General features: G+C 39.7%; 1 protein-coding gene across 8 annotated transcripts in view; it reads right to left on the bottom strand.

Moving 5' to 3' along the window:
- LOC126248162 (inositol hexakisphosphate and diphosphoinositol-pentakisphosphate kinase) overlaps positions 1-16858 on the bottom strand; it is a 585218-nt gene that overhangs the window by 407956 nt on the left and 160404 nt on the right. The window contains exon 2 of one of the 8 annotated variants that reach the window (XM_049948913.1): positions 9617-9749. The exons of the other annotated variants lie outside the window; for them this stretch is intronic. Coding sequence (XP_049804870.1) covers positions 9617-9685 — 69 coding nt within the window. The 5' untranslated portion in view covers positions 9686-9749. The remainder of the gene's footprint in view (positions 1-9616; positions 9750-16858) is intronic. 8 annotated transcript variants of the gene reach the window in all.

Below are 16858 nucleotides of genomic sequence, written 5' to 3'. Positions count from 1 at the left end.
GGCTTAATGCCAGCATCTGGGAAACATGCCCTCTGTTCAGATTCGGTTGTACATATTAAGCACAAAGTGCTTGCCTGGAAGTTTCTGCAATGACTGAATGTGAACAGCGTCTGGCCCTAGGGTGGAGGATCGGGATGAAATGAGAGCATGATTTAGCTCCCTCATAGTACAGGCGGCATTGTAACACTCATTATTCTGAAAAGAGAAGGGTATTTTCCAAGCCTCCTCCGCTCCTTTCTGATGGAGGAAGGCAGGGTGATAGTGGGAGGAGCTCGAAATTTCTGCAAAACGGCGGCCCAAGGTGTTGGAGATACCAATAGGGTCCAAGATGACATCATCTGCTACTGTCAGGATGGAAATCGGAGAATGGATCTTGGTCCCAGAGAGCCATCACAGGTTGACCCACATGACGGATGAGGGAGTGGAACAGTTTAAAGAACTAGTAAATTAAATCCAGCTAGCTTCTCTGCTATCCCAAGGAACACGACGACACTGTGTATGTATCTGTCTATAATGAATGCAGTTTGCCATTGTAAGATGATGGTTAAAAACACAGAGAGCACGTCTCAGTGTGCGAATAGCATTGCGGCACGCCTCAGTCCACCAAGGGACCGGGACATGGCATGCTAAAGAGGAAGTGCAAAGAATGGAACATCATGCAGTGGTAAGGATAACGTTTGTAAGATATTCCACCTGGTCATCACAACTGGGGAAATCTTGTTCATCAAAGGTCGCCACGGAGGAGTCAGCCTTAGTAAGCTTCCACCTGAGTGTGACGCAGGTGGGATATGAGTCAGCAAACGGATAGTACATAAGAAATGGTCGCTCGAGTAGGTGTCAGAAAGAACGGACCACTCAAGACGATGGCAAGCTGGGCAGTGCAGAAGGATAGGTCCAAATGGGAATAGGTGTGCGAAGAGTCTGAAAGGAACACGTGTGCTCCTGTGTTATGGCAGAAGAGGTTAAGTTGACTAAGGTCAGCCAAGAGGGCATCTCTCTGACAGGTTCTGGGAGAACCCCAAAGCGGATGGTGCACATTAAAGTAACCAAGCAGCAGAAATGGGTGAGGTAACTGTCCAATGAACCAGAGGAAGTCTGCCCTGGTGACATCAAATAATGGAGGGATGTAAACATTTCAGAGGGAAAAGGTCAAGTGAGGAAGGAAAAGGTGAACTGCAACAGCTTGAAGACGGGTAGTCAGGGTGATGGGTTGATTATGAACGTCATTCCGTATGAGCAGCATGAGAGTCTCCTCAAGAGTCTTTCACATCCTGTGGAGGTTAAGTATAGGGAGCAGATAGTGATCTTCTGACCCACACGAACTGCAATGGGTACTGCTTGTAGGTCAGTAACCAAGGAGAGAGCAGAGGAGCAGTGTGTGGTATACACAAACACAGCAAACCCTCCCTTGGCCTTGTCCCCTCTCAGGTCATCCTTTGGGTGGAGTGAATAACTCCATAGGACAGTAGATTAAGTGGTGGCTTTAAAATGTGTTTCTTGTAAACACAAACACAGGGTGTGTGTGTGTGTGTGTGTGTGTGTGTGTGTGTGTGTGTGTGTGTGTGTGTGTGTGTGTCAGGAGTTTCAGCCCTTTCACGTGTGTGCTGAACCCATTATGTTCCACTGGAATATGAGAGCCATCTATCATGAGGCTAGCACTTTTATGTTGTCTTTCCACTAAAGAAAGGAGCCCGTAACAGGTGGAGACTCAGTATTGGGGCAAGATTATTGCCCCAGACCAAAATCAAGGTCCATTAGCTCTCCATCAGTAGTTAATACTTGACCTTTGATTTTTTTGTCCTGAGTAGGCTTTGGAGCTAAAACCATGGCTGTGGTACTGGCAGCACTGAACAGTGTACCAGACTGAATCTTTGGATGGGCAGGAAGCTATGCAACATCAGCAACCACAGCTTTTTCTGAAGTTCTGGAGGGAGGTACAGGTGGCAAAATAACTGCTTCAGTAGAAGTGCATTGACAAATGCAGATGTTAGTGCTGACATCAGCAACCTCCATTTGTGCAGCACCATTGGCTTTTTGCCCTGGCTGTTTAAGAACTGAAGCACATGAGGTAGCAAATGTTGGTGGCAGCATGGCTTTACTCATCTTTTTGGTGTCACCATGTAAGATGTGCTTCGCAATCTTAAGATCTTGTATCTTCCATTCTTCAAAATATAGGCTGCAGTCCCTACTCCAGACAGGGTGAGAAGCAATTCACACACTTCAAAGGAGAAGAACATGTGACTCTTTCATAGACAGTCTTGCCACATTTGCCGCAAATGGCTTCTCTCTTACACCTGAGAGTAGTATGGCCAAATTGCTGGCATTTGAAATGGCGCATTGGGTTCAGAATATAAGTTTGCATGGTAAGGCAAAGGAAACCTGCCTTAACATGCCCAGGAAGTTTTGTGCTACTGAGTATCATGATAAATGACTCAGACCTTTCAAGATCCCCATCTACCCTTTTTATTATTTTTTGCACATTGAGTATTCTTTTTGGAGCCCACTCATCTTTCAATTCCTCCTTTGGAATGTCCACCAGATCCCTGCACATCACACCACCTTTGCTGTAATTCGAGGTGGTGTTCCGTTCAGTTTTGAGGGCATATTCCCTATGGCATTCAGTTTTCTGGAGGTTCTTAACTTGTTGGGAACTAGACGTTTCCACCAACAGTGTCCCATTATGCAATCACTTTACTGACTTTAGAGTGCCAGCAATGCCTTCTAACCCTTTTTGAATATAGAAAGGTGAAACTTTCTTGAAGCTGCCGCCTTTCCTTATGACTATTAAGACCATTTTCTGATTACTTACATGTGTTCTGTTACTACACCCAAAGTTTAGAATTAACTCCTGAATCAGGATGACTTGCTGCAAGAGCCCTCTTTTTTGACTGGGTGTTAGTACCTACCAGCAGCCCACCCTTTCCAGTGGGAGGAAGAAAGGAAAATTTCAAGAGTTCCATCTTGGATCCATGAGTAGCTAGACCTAGACAGAGCTGTGCATGCCTAGGTAAGCCTTATACAACTGAGGTCTGGTAGGTTCCCCGAAGGTTGCCTGCTAATGACTGTTGCACCTCAATAGCCATGCATCTCATCGGTGCACAAAGTACCTTGAGATTGAGGGGGTTGTTGTAGAGGTTTTTACCATCCTTGTGATCCACATGGTCAAGCAACATTCCATTGCCATGCTGCGCCATGGTCGTTGAAGCACACTCAGAGCTTGCGGTGACAAAAAGACTGATGGTGCTTACCAGTCCCCACCTCAGGAGCCCTGGGGTCACCAAGCCAGTACACAGCAAACGAATGCTGAGCCCCTGAGGGTCCAACTTCCACCTCACATCTGTGACCCCCTTTCACAATAATACAGAACACACTGCACTTTTTTGAATTTTTTTGATGTTCTCAGTCAATTATATCTGTAAGGATCCAATACCATGCAAGCAATGCTCCAGAATAAGACTGACTGGGGTTGTGTTAGCAGTGTCTTTAATAGATTTGTTGCACATTCTAAGTATTCTGCCATTGTGGTTTGCCTCACCAACAACATTTGCTGTGTGATTGGTCTAGTTTAAGTAGTAATCCCACAGTATTTAGTTGACTCAACTACTTTTGAATCTGTGTAATTTATCATATGACTGAAATTTAATGAAATTTTTTTATTAAACTTGTCAAGGATCTCCACACACTTAATTGTTTATGATCAACCACCTCTTTTGGCACCACAATGATACTGCCAGGTCAAAACCACAATCAGGTTGAAATCAGAATGCTGTGTCAATGAAATTCAAAACTTAGAACTGAAAGGATGCACTGATTGATGGGGTTAAAGGGACCAAACTATGAGTTCATTGGTACCTCAATTCTGTGTGTGTCGAACTGGAAAGGACACTAAGAAAATTCCTACTGAACTCAATTGCATCAAAGAATCAAGGAAACAAAGAGATAGAAGCAAGTAGAAGTGAGAGAGGGGTAAATGAGTGAATGTGGGAGCACTGCCACACCCATAAAGCAGCTGGCGGCCCCCGCGACATGTTATGTGATGGCAGACACACCTTCTGCATCCAATTGGTGCTTCCACACCCACCGTTACCACAAGGAAACTAACAACATGGAGCAACTGATAAAATTTCAGGAAAGAGGACAATGACATGACAGCAAATCAATGACAAATGTAAAAGAATAAGAAGAATTAAAAAGGTGGGAAGGGCAGCAGCCAGGCCAGACTACTGAGCAAGGGCAGCCATGGGGCCCCTGGGTTGGAGCAGTTGATGGAGCACCCCTCCAATGCCTCAACTAACCAACGAGGATAATGAGCCCTATGCCAAGAGTAAAATGTAAAACCAGATCAGCCGCTTTGGCATTGTCCACTAGTGCCAGAGGTAGCATGTCAGCAAGTTTAAGGTTTTGCTGTAAGGAACCCAAATTAGGGCAGTCCAGTAGGATGTGGGCCACTGTCAGATGAGTGCCACACCGACAGTGGTGTGCATCCTAATGTCAGATGATGTGGCCGTGGGTCAGCCGAGTGAACTAGTTGTCAAACCAATTTTCTATGATTGTGTTTTAAGCTGTGTACAATCGCACACTCCTTCCACTAGGAGTGAAATTGTCCCGCCACATTCTATTAATCTGCAGTATACCCACGTTATTGTTATTGCTGAAATGTTGTAGCATCTAGTTACATATTTAATCTCCGTACATCCATATTTAAACTGGATGAAGGTGGGACACAGTGGTATAATTTTTTTAAAAAATGAAATTCCTCCAGCTGTACTTAAGATTTTTTATTTATTTCGCTACTAGTTTTGGTGTTGTGTCAACACCATCTTCAGGCCCGGACACTTTGCTGAAATCAGTTGTGTGTGGCTCAGTCTAGAAATCTGTGGTGAGATCAACACGTGTTCATCTCACTACGGACTTCTAAACTGAGTCACACACAACTGATTTCAGCAAAGAGTACGGGTCTGAAGATGGCATTGACACAATGCCGAAACTAGTAGCGAAGTAAATAAAAATCTTAAGTACAGCTGGAGGAATTTCATTTTTAATAATAAAAAAGAGTTATATACTTTGTCAGTTCCTGTGGATGTACACTGACAAAGGTAAAACATAGCAGATTCCCATTTGTTAAAAATGGACATTATAAGCCTCTAGATGTTGTGACCAGAAAGCTGAAGTGTTCTGCCAGGTGTCAGTAATTTTTAAAAGGAGGATGTCAGTATCTGGACACAGACATATCTTCAGAAGCGTGCTGCTGAATTTCAGCAATATCAAGGATTCAATGCTGATTTCATTAGTAATATTCCAGGGATTTCTCTGGGTCAATGCACACAGATGGATTAAATCCTAGCCCATAACTGGGAAGATCATGTGTACAGCCTCATAGATGAGGCACATTGTTCCAAACATCCCTTTTCACTTTATTTCATTCACCATAACCAATGTTTTTCGAAAACCTGCAACTATGTCATTCATGCTTCACGTAATGAAAAAATGCACCGGTTATGTATTTTTACATGTTTGGTACAACGTGTTCTGAAAATTCACTTTCACTGTCCAGTTCAAATATTTACATGAGTATTGTGAGATGTTTGCATATGTGTTGAGGTAATAAGGTACTGTGCCTGTTCCATTATGCAGACACCACACACATGTATATCATCACTTGCTCTGTTTGTTTTTTAAATTTAAATATGTTACAAAGATATACAACTACAGTGCAAGATAGGGCAGGAAAACACATGAAAACATGACACACGATTTTTGTGTGAATTTTGCACTTGACAATCAGAATAAATTCTCAAAACGAATTGTGCTAAGTGGGAAAAAAATACTTAAGTGTTGCAGTGTTTCATTATTTATAATGATTCCCTTTTGGTATTTTATTTAAGACTCATGCTTTAAACCACAGTTGTTTTAATATAACTGCACTGTCAGAGAGAGATGGCATTTGGGCGTAGCAGCAGCAGCAACTTGTACCATCTCATTCATTCTTTTCTCCTGCTTACTTTTAAACAGCACTTCATGATTGTGGAGTTGTTTGCTTATCTAAGAGACCAAACTGGTAAAAAATTGTTAGTTCTTTGGTTCAGTAGAAATAATAGAAAATAAATTTTCACACTGCAGCAGAGTGCATGCTGATTTGAAACTTCCTGGAAGATTAAAAATGCATACTGGACTGGGACTCAAACCTCGAACTGGAAGGTAGGAGAAGAGATATTGGAGGAAGTAATGGTTTAAGGGCAGTCGTGAGTCATGCTTGGCTATCTCGCACAGTACAGCACTTGCTCGTAAAAAGCAGGGTCCCAGACCCGAGACCCAGTCTGTCACACAATTTTAATCTGCCAGGAAGCTTCAAGAATAATATAATTGGCAAGTGACCACTATCACAAATGTTCCCATGAACATTCAACTTGGTTGTTTGGAGTGAAGCTAACATTGCATATGGTGAGGCCTACAATAGAGTAGGTACCTTAAGCAGCACTAAGACATGTTTGGGCTCCTGTTGTTATTAAACAGTGTTTAAATTCCAAACCTTTTAATTCTAATTAACTGTCTTCCACTGGTCTTAATGCTGCCTGTGAAGGAATTGTGTGCCAAAATTGCTTAATAATAAAAAGGGTGGAAGTTGCAAAGCAGTATGAAATGGAATGAGCACATAACGAAGGTAGTATGGGAAATGAATGGTCAGCTTCAGTTCATTGTGAGAATTTTAGGAAAGTTCATCTCATCCATAAAGGAGACCATGTATGGTATATTAGTGCATCCCATTCTCTAATAATGCTCGGGCATGTAGGATCACCACCAAGTCAAATTAAAGGAAGACATCAAAGCAATTCAGATTCATGCTGCTGGATAGGTTATGGGTAGGTTCAATCAGCATGTGAATATTATCGAGATGCATCATAAACTCAAATGGGAATCTCTAGAGAGATGATGACAACTTTTCCACAAAAAACTACTGAGAAAGTTTAGAGAACAGGCATTTGAAGCTGACTGCAGAAATATTCTACTGCAGCCAAAGTGCATTTCGCATAAGGACAACAAAGACAAGAAAACATAAATTAGGGGTTGTAAAGAGACACACAGTCAGTCATGTTTCCCTCTCTCTATTTGAGAGTGGAACTGGAAAGGAAATGAGTAGTAGTGGAACAAGGGGTACCCTCCACCATGCACCATATGGTGGCTTGCCGAGTGTGTATATAGATGTATATAGAGGTAATTGTTCCACAACGCCTGCTATCTCATGGAAAGAGAGATCCTTTGGATGGAAAGCAGATGTTGCATACTGTTGTCTGGCTGGACATTTGGGCATGGATGGTTACTGATTCTGGTGTAGTGCTAAGTAACACTTGAAAATTGAAAGTGTTTGATCTATCAGGGTGCATACGGCTCCCAACATCCCTCAGTACTGAATCAATTTTCGCAAGGTAAGTGATATTATCTCGTGTAAAAGACACTATTTTTGAATAATCTCAAATACTGTATTGTTGCTGATGCAGGATTGTTCACATGCTTAATTTTCATGCAGCACTGTTCTGAAATTTCTACAGACAGATTCAGCACAAAGGAATGTGCTTGAAACACAGGCATTGAAAACATCTCATCGCTGGAGAAGTTTAAGGTTTATCATCAGACTTGTAAAGCAGGTCTTTGTCCTTCTTGGGTAAAATGTTAACATGGTTCCTAATCATTCCATGTTGGCTTGGTTAGTACAAAGTGCAAAATCTCAGTGAAATCATACTTTGAATCATATTGACACTTTCATTGGGGAAGGAAGGTTGAGTTGGAGAGTTGGAGGGTGTGAGCAACTGGTATTCTTATATCTCTGAATTTATCATATTTTATCAGCTAACATTTTATGAAGGCATGCTGAAAATTAATGCCTCCAAATTTCTTATGTGAAAACTCATAGAGCTTTTTAAATAAAACAGACTTTATTAATATTCTACACTTTTATTCTTCATGTCTACACATTTGCAATCCCTCTATCACTAGAGGGCTCTGAATTATTGTAACATGGCAAAATGTAACATAACTGTGTTAGTGCTTGAGTAACTGCATGCTGCAATCGAGTTTTGAATTCAAGTGCTGTAACATTTGAAAAAATCCGACACCTTGGATTCACTGTAATCGATCATCCACCATGCAGTCTCAATTTGACCCCATCTAATTTTCACATGTTTCCATAAGTTAATGACCACCTTTCAGGACTTCACTTTGAAAGTGATTAAGTGGTGCCATCAGAGGTGAGGTTGTGGCTCGGTCAACAAAGCCAAACATTTTACTGTAATACTATCAACAAACTGGTCTCTTTTTGGGAGAAATGTGTTCATTGTCAGGGCAACTATGCTATGAAATAAATATGTAGCTGTGAAGAGAAAAGATTTAGAATATCAATAACATTTGTTTTATTTAAAACGTTTTGAGAGTTTTTACGTAAAAATTCAGAGGCATTACTTTTAGTATCAAATGACACCATCAATTGTATTTTTATTTTTATTTTTGATTACCATGACCAGTTTTGGCCACCAAGGCCACTTTCCAGTAGCTACCTGAACAATTTTTCATTAAACTTTTTCCATTGTACCATATTTTTTCAGTATTTTTCATGTAGCCATAGAAAATCACTTTGGTGGGGCAAACCCGTCATACTGCAACTGGTACTATCATTTGATTCCAAGCTGACACTAATCATTTGAAATCAATTAATAACCTTTTCTAATTGTGGCTACCCCTCCAAGCTTATCCTCAATCTTTTCACAAAGAATAATGGTTTTGTTGCCATAAAGCAATCTCCATCTGCAGATACTGAATAAATTGAGGGGAAAATCTAGAGGCTCCTGCCTAAATCAGGACAGTTGGCAGGTATGCATTAGGATAAAACTACTAGTTAAATTGAATCACTTGAGGTATAGTGGACAAGAATACCCACAGTTTACTAGAAATGTAAATATGATCAAAGAAGCCCACTGTACTCAAATGTACTCAATGGGCAGATTATTTGACACAACAGAACACAGATGGCCAAGAACCAAACAACAAATCTTATTAGGATGAGGAAAATAGAAACAAAACAAGTAGAATCAGAAACAGCATCAGATTTTGGTTTATGCAGACAAAAATATGCACAGAAGGTAAACAAAATTGACTTAATTTTTACTACCTGTATACCTCCTGTACAAATGTTCCTGGCAGGAACAGTTAATTATATCATGCAAAAAAATTTCAGCTGACCACTCTTTATCACTACGTCCATCAGTCAAATTTTTCCCTAAATATGTCAGAAGTAACACATGAACACAACCATCAAAATGGTTAGAAATATTAGGATGAACTCATGGGGTTACTGCTTCAATATAGCTGACCATAACTGAGAAACAATCAGAAAGTGATAGAAAAATATGACAAAAGCTATTATCGCATGCAACGAAAAACACAGTTTTTCAGCAGCAGATTCATCAGGCTCAAGATCACAGCTGATCTTTCATATCACATCACAGATTGGTGTCAGTAGGACAAACTGTATTGAAAAGTACCTGACATGCCATGTTAGAAGTACTGTATTAAACAAACTTCATTCAAGACAAAATAACAAACAATAAAGGCTTGTGTATAATACCATAAACTCCCAATATGGTTCTGCCCCACTGTCTACATCAACTATGTAAACATCAGGTACTTGGGCCATTGCAGACTGCACTACACAGTTTGTCTTGAGACAGAGTTCTGAAATTGCTGTCAGTCGTATATACCTACACATACATACAAAAAATGTTATAACTGTGGCTTTAAGCACAGAATTATCACTTAACAACATAAAAGTAAAACTTTACTCAATGAAATGAGTAATTTCTGAAAGACTGCTGATACTGTACTAAAATAATACCTGCAATGAGCAAGATATTTGGTCAACAATAATAGTAAACTTCCACAGCCTGCCGTTATCATCATTGTATTATTATTATTATTATTATTATTATTATTATTATTATTATTATTATTATTAAAGAACTTGACAATACACAACAAAGGAATTTGTCTTTAATATTACATAAATACTATTATTTGTGTCTCACTCTTATAACAACTTATTTCTGCGGACTGCAATGGCTATTTCTGCTTGCATACTTCAAATTGGAATAAGCAATAAGAATGTGTGTCTCAGCTTCTTTCTTTCCCTTCTAGAAGCATGGTGGTACCCTGTTTGAATACCTTATAATCCCAGCCCCTCTGAGTCTATCACCAACATTTTATGGTTACTACTTGCTGACACAGTCACAGTCACAGAAAATACGTCACCATTTTGCTCTACAAATGAGAAGATTAACTCTTAAAGGCTCTGAACGATGGATGATGCCACTCGAGTAACTGGTCCTTGTCTGGTCTTTGGGGTGAAGTAAGGTATCCATGCCTCAGGAACTTGGTTGGTTGGTTGGTTGACTAAACAGAAAGGTCATCAGTTTGTTTCTATTGACAGAAACTCTAAGAAAAAAATTGCACCAAGAAGCAATTGTCTGAATGGGATGAAAATCTGTAGATGTGATGTACACGTACAATACCAGGTGTACCGGTATGAAATGAGTGTTAAGATACAAATGTGTCAATAGGGAACATTTGTTGTGAACGAGCCTTAATTTTTTTTTTTTTTTTGTTTGGTTGGTATGACATCTGTCAAAGATATTTAGTATACATCAAGTCCTGGAACAAACAACATCATATGTTTTCATCGTGTTAACAATGTCAAATTTTGTACCAGAAAGTGATGATTTGCGGAAAGCATTAATTTTTTGTTTTCATTTGAAGAAAAGTGCTGCAGAGTTGCATCGAATGCTTGTCGAGGCATATGGTGACCATGCTCTATCAGAAGCAACATGCAAAAGATAGTTTCAATGGTTCAGAAATAATGATTTTGATGTAAGAAATGAAGAACGTGGAAGGCCACCAAAGAAGATCAAAGACGCCGATCTGAAAGCAATATTGGATGAAGATGATACTTTGAGTCAGAAGCAAATGGCAGCAATGCTAAATGTTGCACAACAAACAATTTCTGATCATTTGAAAGCTATGGGAAAGATCCAAAAGTGTGGAAAATGGGTGCCACATGAATCAAATGAAAGTCAGATGGAAAACCGAAAAACCATTTGTAAAATTTTGCTTAAAATACATGAAAGAAAATCAGTTTTGCATCGAATTGTTACTGGTGGTGAAAAATGGATTTAGTTTAAGAATCCTAAACGGGAAAAATCATGGGTTAGTCCAGGACAACCATCAACATTGACTGCAAAACCAGATCAATTCAGCAAGAACGCATTGCTCTGTGTTTGGTGGGATCAGAAAGGTGTGGGATCAGAAACGTGTGGGATCGAAAAAAGATCAAAATGGGCCAGAAGACATGGCAAAGTAATTTTTTTTACACGACAATGCACCTGCACACAAAGCAAAACTGGTTCAGGATACAATAAAAACACTTGGCTGGGAGCTGCTACCCCACCCGCCGTATTCACCAGACTACCATTAGTTTTCATCAATGGGGCACACATTGGCTGAGGAACACTTAGATTCCTACGAAGAAGTCGAAAATTGGGTGTGATTGGTTTGCTTCAAAAGACGAACATTTCTATTGGTGTGGTGTCCACAAATTGCTAGAAAGGTGGTCAAAATGTATAGAAAGAAATGGTCAGTACTTTGAATAAAATGTTTTTACTTTTCAATTCAAAATTAGTGTTTCATTTTCACAAAAAATGCTCATTTCATACTGGTACACCTGGTTGATTACAATTTCAGAAGAACTGTATTATTTATTAGAAAGAAAGAGCTTCACAAATTGAGCACGTCAGCAACACGCTGGTCCAACTCTGGCCCTTACGCTAGAAGTTATTTGGCTTGGCATTGATTGACAGGAGTTGTTGCATGTCCTCCTCAGGGATATTGTGCCAGATTCTGTCCAATTGGTGAATTACATCATCAAAATCCCAGCCTGGTTGTAGGATGCTGCCCATAATGCTCCAAACATTCTCATTTGGGGAGAGATCTGGCAGGCATGGAGACAAGAAATAGAAACTCTTGCCACATGTAAGTGGCCATTAACTTGCTGAAATGTAAACCCACGATGGCCTGAAATGAAGGGCAACATAATGGGGTGCAGAATATCATTGAAGTACTGCTGTGCTCTAAGGGAGCCATGGAACACAGCCAAAGGGGTCCTGCTATGAAATGAAATGACATTCCAGACACTCACTCTCAGTTATCGGGCCATAAGGTGGGTGACAGTCATGTTGGTGCTATACTGCCATCCAGCGTGTCTCCAGACATGTCTTCAGTCTGGAGAAGAACTGTCTTCAGTGATGAGTCCCACAACGAACTGAGCCCCGATGACCAGCGAAGACGTGTCTGGAGATGCCCTGGACAGTGGTGGGATACCAACCTGACTGTTGCTCGCCATACAGCCAGACAACCAGGAGTGATGGTCTGTGGTAGCATTTCATTCTGTAGCAGGACCCCTTTGGTTGTCATTGCAGCACCCTTGAAGTACAGCAGTACACCCAATTTTGTTGGCCTTCATGGCAAGTCATCCTGGGCTTACATTCCAGCAAGATAATGCCCACCTGCACATGGCAAGAGTTTCTACTACTTGTCTCTCCCCACTTCAGAACATTTGGAGCATTATGGGCAGGACCATCCAACCAGCTCAGGATTATGATGATCTAATGCACCATTTGGACAGAATTTGGCAAGATATCCCTCAAGACATCCAACAACTGTCACTCAATGAAAAGCCAAACAGCTTCTTACCTAAGGACCATAGGTGGACCAACATTTTATTGACTTCTCTTTCCCTTGAATAAATCATCCAATTTTTCTGAAATTGTAATCATTTGTTTGTCCATATATGTACATTGCATCTATTGAGTTCTGTCCCATTCAGAAAACTGCTTCACGGTATGTCATTTTCATTGTCTTAGTGTGTATTTCACCTAGAGTTAATGATGCCCACCAGAAATTTCATCAAATTATTGAAGTATGTAAGAGTGGTATCTAGGCATTGAAAGCAATATTTATGCAAGGGCTGGGAAATACTTTAAAGAGAAGTAAATTTACATGGATCAGACCAGTATGGAAATCGGAGAGTAGGCCTCATGTGTGGCAAGAGGAACCCCATCAACACTTGATCCTCTCACTTACCTGATTAAAGGCGAAGACTGTTATAGAGTAAATAACACCTTCTAGCTGGGAGGTTTGTAACATTAAAACTGAGAATGATAGAAAAGCGATGGCTATCAGTTGGACTGGCGATAACAAATGAAATGAGAGAAGTAACAACATCAGTAGGTGGATGGGGCACGTGAGTGTCCTCTGGGGCTTTGCATGCAATGGGGGCTGCTCCTAAAACAGCGGTCCCACCTCTTACCCGTTATAGTCAGTGTTCAAGAGGGGAACAGTATGCACTATTTATTGTAGTGCTACAACTAAAACAGAAAATGGGTTCAGGTACGGAAAAAGGGGCTAACTGCATCTAAAAGCTATTAGAATAAGAGTGCTCACTGCCCAACTGGCAAAGGAGGTAGGGTCGAGGGTCCCCAGACCTAGCACGCAGTGTGAGATGCACCGAACTCAACCACTCTGCCTTTGCCATGAAAATAGTTTGAAACATTACATCTGAGAATAAAAACCACTTTCAGGAAGAAAACAGAGAACCAGTTCAGCTGCCCACGAGTCATCCACCAATATTGGAAGTAAAAAATGTGGAAGACCATGTTTAGCATGGAGAACCGGAAGGAGGGTGCATTCCATCAGTATCTGAGCTACTGTCTACGAAGTTCCACAACCACAATATGGAAACAGTTCACTTTATTTGTGCACACATCTTGTGAATAACAGATGAACATGAACAGGTCAATTCCATCTTCCAAGACTTATGAAACACATTCAACATTGTACCATATTGTCGATTATTAACCAAAATATCATCAAATTGATTGTTTTCACAAATATGTAATGGCTTGGGGAGTATTTGTGCACAAGAACTCGTTACATTATAAGGGACTGCAAATGTTCCACAAAAATGAAGGAAGCATAATAGGACATCTAATGTTTTCAATGAGCAAAAACTGTTTATCCAATAGGATCTGCAGCACTATAAGACTGTTTGCTGATGATGCTGTTGTCTATAGGAAAGTATCACCACTGAATTTGGGGAAAAAAAACCTCCACATAGTGTAATGGCAGCTCTCTACAAATGTGGATAAAGTAACATCATGCCTGTAACTCAGACAAAGAACTGTACAGTATTAGATTAGCTGTGAACATCCTGAGCAAATTACATTGTCTAAGTATTTTGGGATGATACTAAGAAGCAATATGAAATGGGGCAATCATGTAATTACAGTATCAGGGAGGTTGAATGGAGTAATTAGATTTGTTGGAGGGGTTCTGGGAAAGTTGAGTGCATCGGCAAAGAAAAATCACATTAACGACATTAGTATGGCCAATTATACTGAGATGTTGCAATGTGTGGAGTGCTTATCAAGTAGGATGATGACAGACATCGAACAAAATCACAGACGTGCTTCAAGGATCGTAACAGGTCGGTATAGCCCACTTGGAAGAGTAAAAGAAATGCTTGGTGCATTCTTGAATGAAAGATGAAACTGTGTTGAGTAGATTTAGAGAACCTTTATTTAAAGAAAAATGTGTAAATATTATGCTCCCACTTATGTGTACCTTACATATGGATCTCTAGAATGAGATACGAGAGATTAGGATGCACACAGATGTGAAGAGTTGTTTTTCCCCTCCTCACTCAATATGTGAATGGAATAGGACAGAAAAATCAATAATGTCAGTATTTAAAATCTGCAAATGATCTTCAAAGAATTTTGGAAAAAGACAGAGCCCAGAGGAATGGAATGTAACCCTAGTACAAACATTGCAAAAAGAAGGTAAGATTAAGATGCTGACAATTATAGAGGGACATCTCTTCTAACAATTGCTTATAAATTATTATCTAAAATTGGGCGAATAATGACTCATCTGCAAAACCTTTAAAGAGAGAAACTCTAGAGTAAAACTTATGGATCTGGTATCCTGACACTTATAAAGTAATACAGGTGTTAGATGAGGTGATGACTTATCTCCATTCCTCCTCAACCAGATCTTGGAAAAATATAAAGCTCTGGAATGAAAAACTTTAATACACAAAATACTACAACTCATACTGGGAATAAAGATGTCACATTACAATGGCCTGGCATTTGCCAATGATTTTCCTGTACCTTCTCAAAGACTGACAAATACAGCAACAAAAGTCAGTTTCCTCCAAAAGATAGCAAACTTGACAGGCTTAAAGGAATCTACACAGAAAAATCAGAATTTATGGCAAGAAGACTGATTGAAAACTTTTAAGAACAGATTTTGGTCCAATAGAAAAGGTAAAGGAATTCAGATATGTGGGGGGTAACAGTCCAAAACAAATAACAGAAAGATTTGCTGTACAGGAAATGATACACAAGATGAGAAGATCTTATGGTATAATTAAAACCAAAAACTCTTGAAAGAAAGCACTACATACAGTAGTGAAACCAGAATGTCTATATGCCAGTACTTATTTAGTTCTGAATTATGAATTTTAAGAATATAAATGAAGCTATTAGGTACTCTAAGAACTTTAGAATTTTTGAAATTAAGAACACTAAATTTATAAGAACATAGGAAACATATAACATCAGAAACAATGAGAAACATGATATTGCTACTTTCTGGACATACCTGCAGAACAGCTGGCAAAGAGTAACCAACAGGATCTTAAAATATAATTGGTGAAAGAAGGTCAACAACCAACTAGAGTCAAGAGATCAAGAAAGTCTTGGAAAGAAAAGTGTGAGATCAGAAGAAGTAATAGAACACAGTACAGTGAGTGTTCATCAGAGAGAAGGGTATCCTCAAGTATGCCCCAGGGAAGCATGGTAGGATCTCTCGTTTTCTATATACATAAACAATCTGATTGCTAGAATGAGCAGCAATCTGCAACTGTTTGCTGCTGCTGATGCAGAGTACAAGAATTGTCATCATTAAGTGACTGTAGGAGGATACAAAATGACTTACACAATATTTCTAGTTGGTGTGATGTTGGCTCACTCTAAATGTTGAAAAACTTAAGCTAATGCAGATGAGTAGGAAAAACAATCCTGTAATATTCAAATAAAGTATTAGTGGTGTGTTGCTTGACATAGTCATGGTGATTAAATATCGAGTATAATGTTGCAAAGTGATATGAAATAGAGTGGACAAATAAAGTTCACTGCAGTGGAGACAAATGGTCAACTTCAGTTAAAAGGATGATTATTGGAAAGTGTACCCAATCCTTAAATGATTTTATATATATATATATATATATATAGCACTGTTACAACACATTCTTGAGTATCGCTCCAATGTTAGGGATATCCACCAAGTTGGATTAAAGGAAGACATCATAGTAGTTCAGAGGTGCCTTGTTATATTCTCTACGGGAACACATGATCAATACATGCTCATTATGGAAATGCTCTGTGAACTCAAATGAAAATCAATGGTGGAAAGATGATGATCTTTTTGTGAAACATTACTAAATAAGTTTAGAGAACCTCCATTTGCCACTGACTGCTGAACGATTCTACTACCACTAGTGTACAATGAGAGGGAAAAAGATTAGCCAGCCTGAATGATTTAGAGTCCAAGAACAGAACTTAGGATGCTAGAATTGTGGACAGTGACACTTCTGAACTTGGGGATGCACTGTGGAGCTTCATCAAATACACTCCTGGAAATGGAAAAAAGAACACATTGACACCGGTGTGTCAGACCCACCATACTTGCTCCGGAC

Source organism: Schistocerca nitens, chromosome 3 (assembly GCF_023898315.1).
Source record: "Schistocerca nitens isolate TAMUIC-IGC-003100 chromosome 3, iqSchNite1.1, whole genome shotgun sequence".
Taxonomy (NCBI): Eukaryota; Metazoa; Arthropoda; class Insecta; order Orthoptera; family Acrididae; genus Schistocerca; species Schistocerca nitens.
Note: the sequence above shows the minus strand (reverse complement) of the source record. Positions and strands in the feature narration are given on the sequence as shown.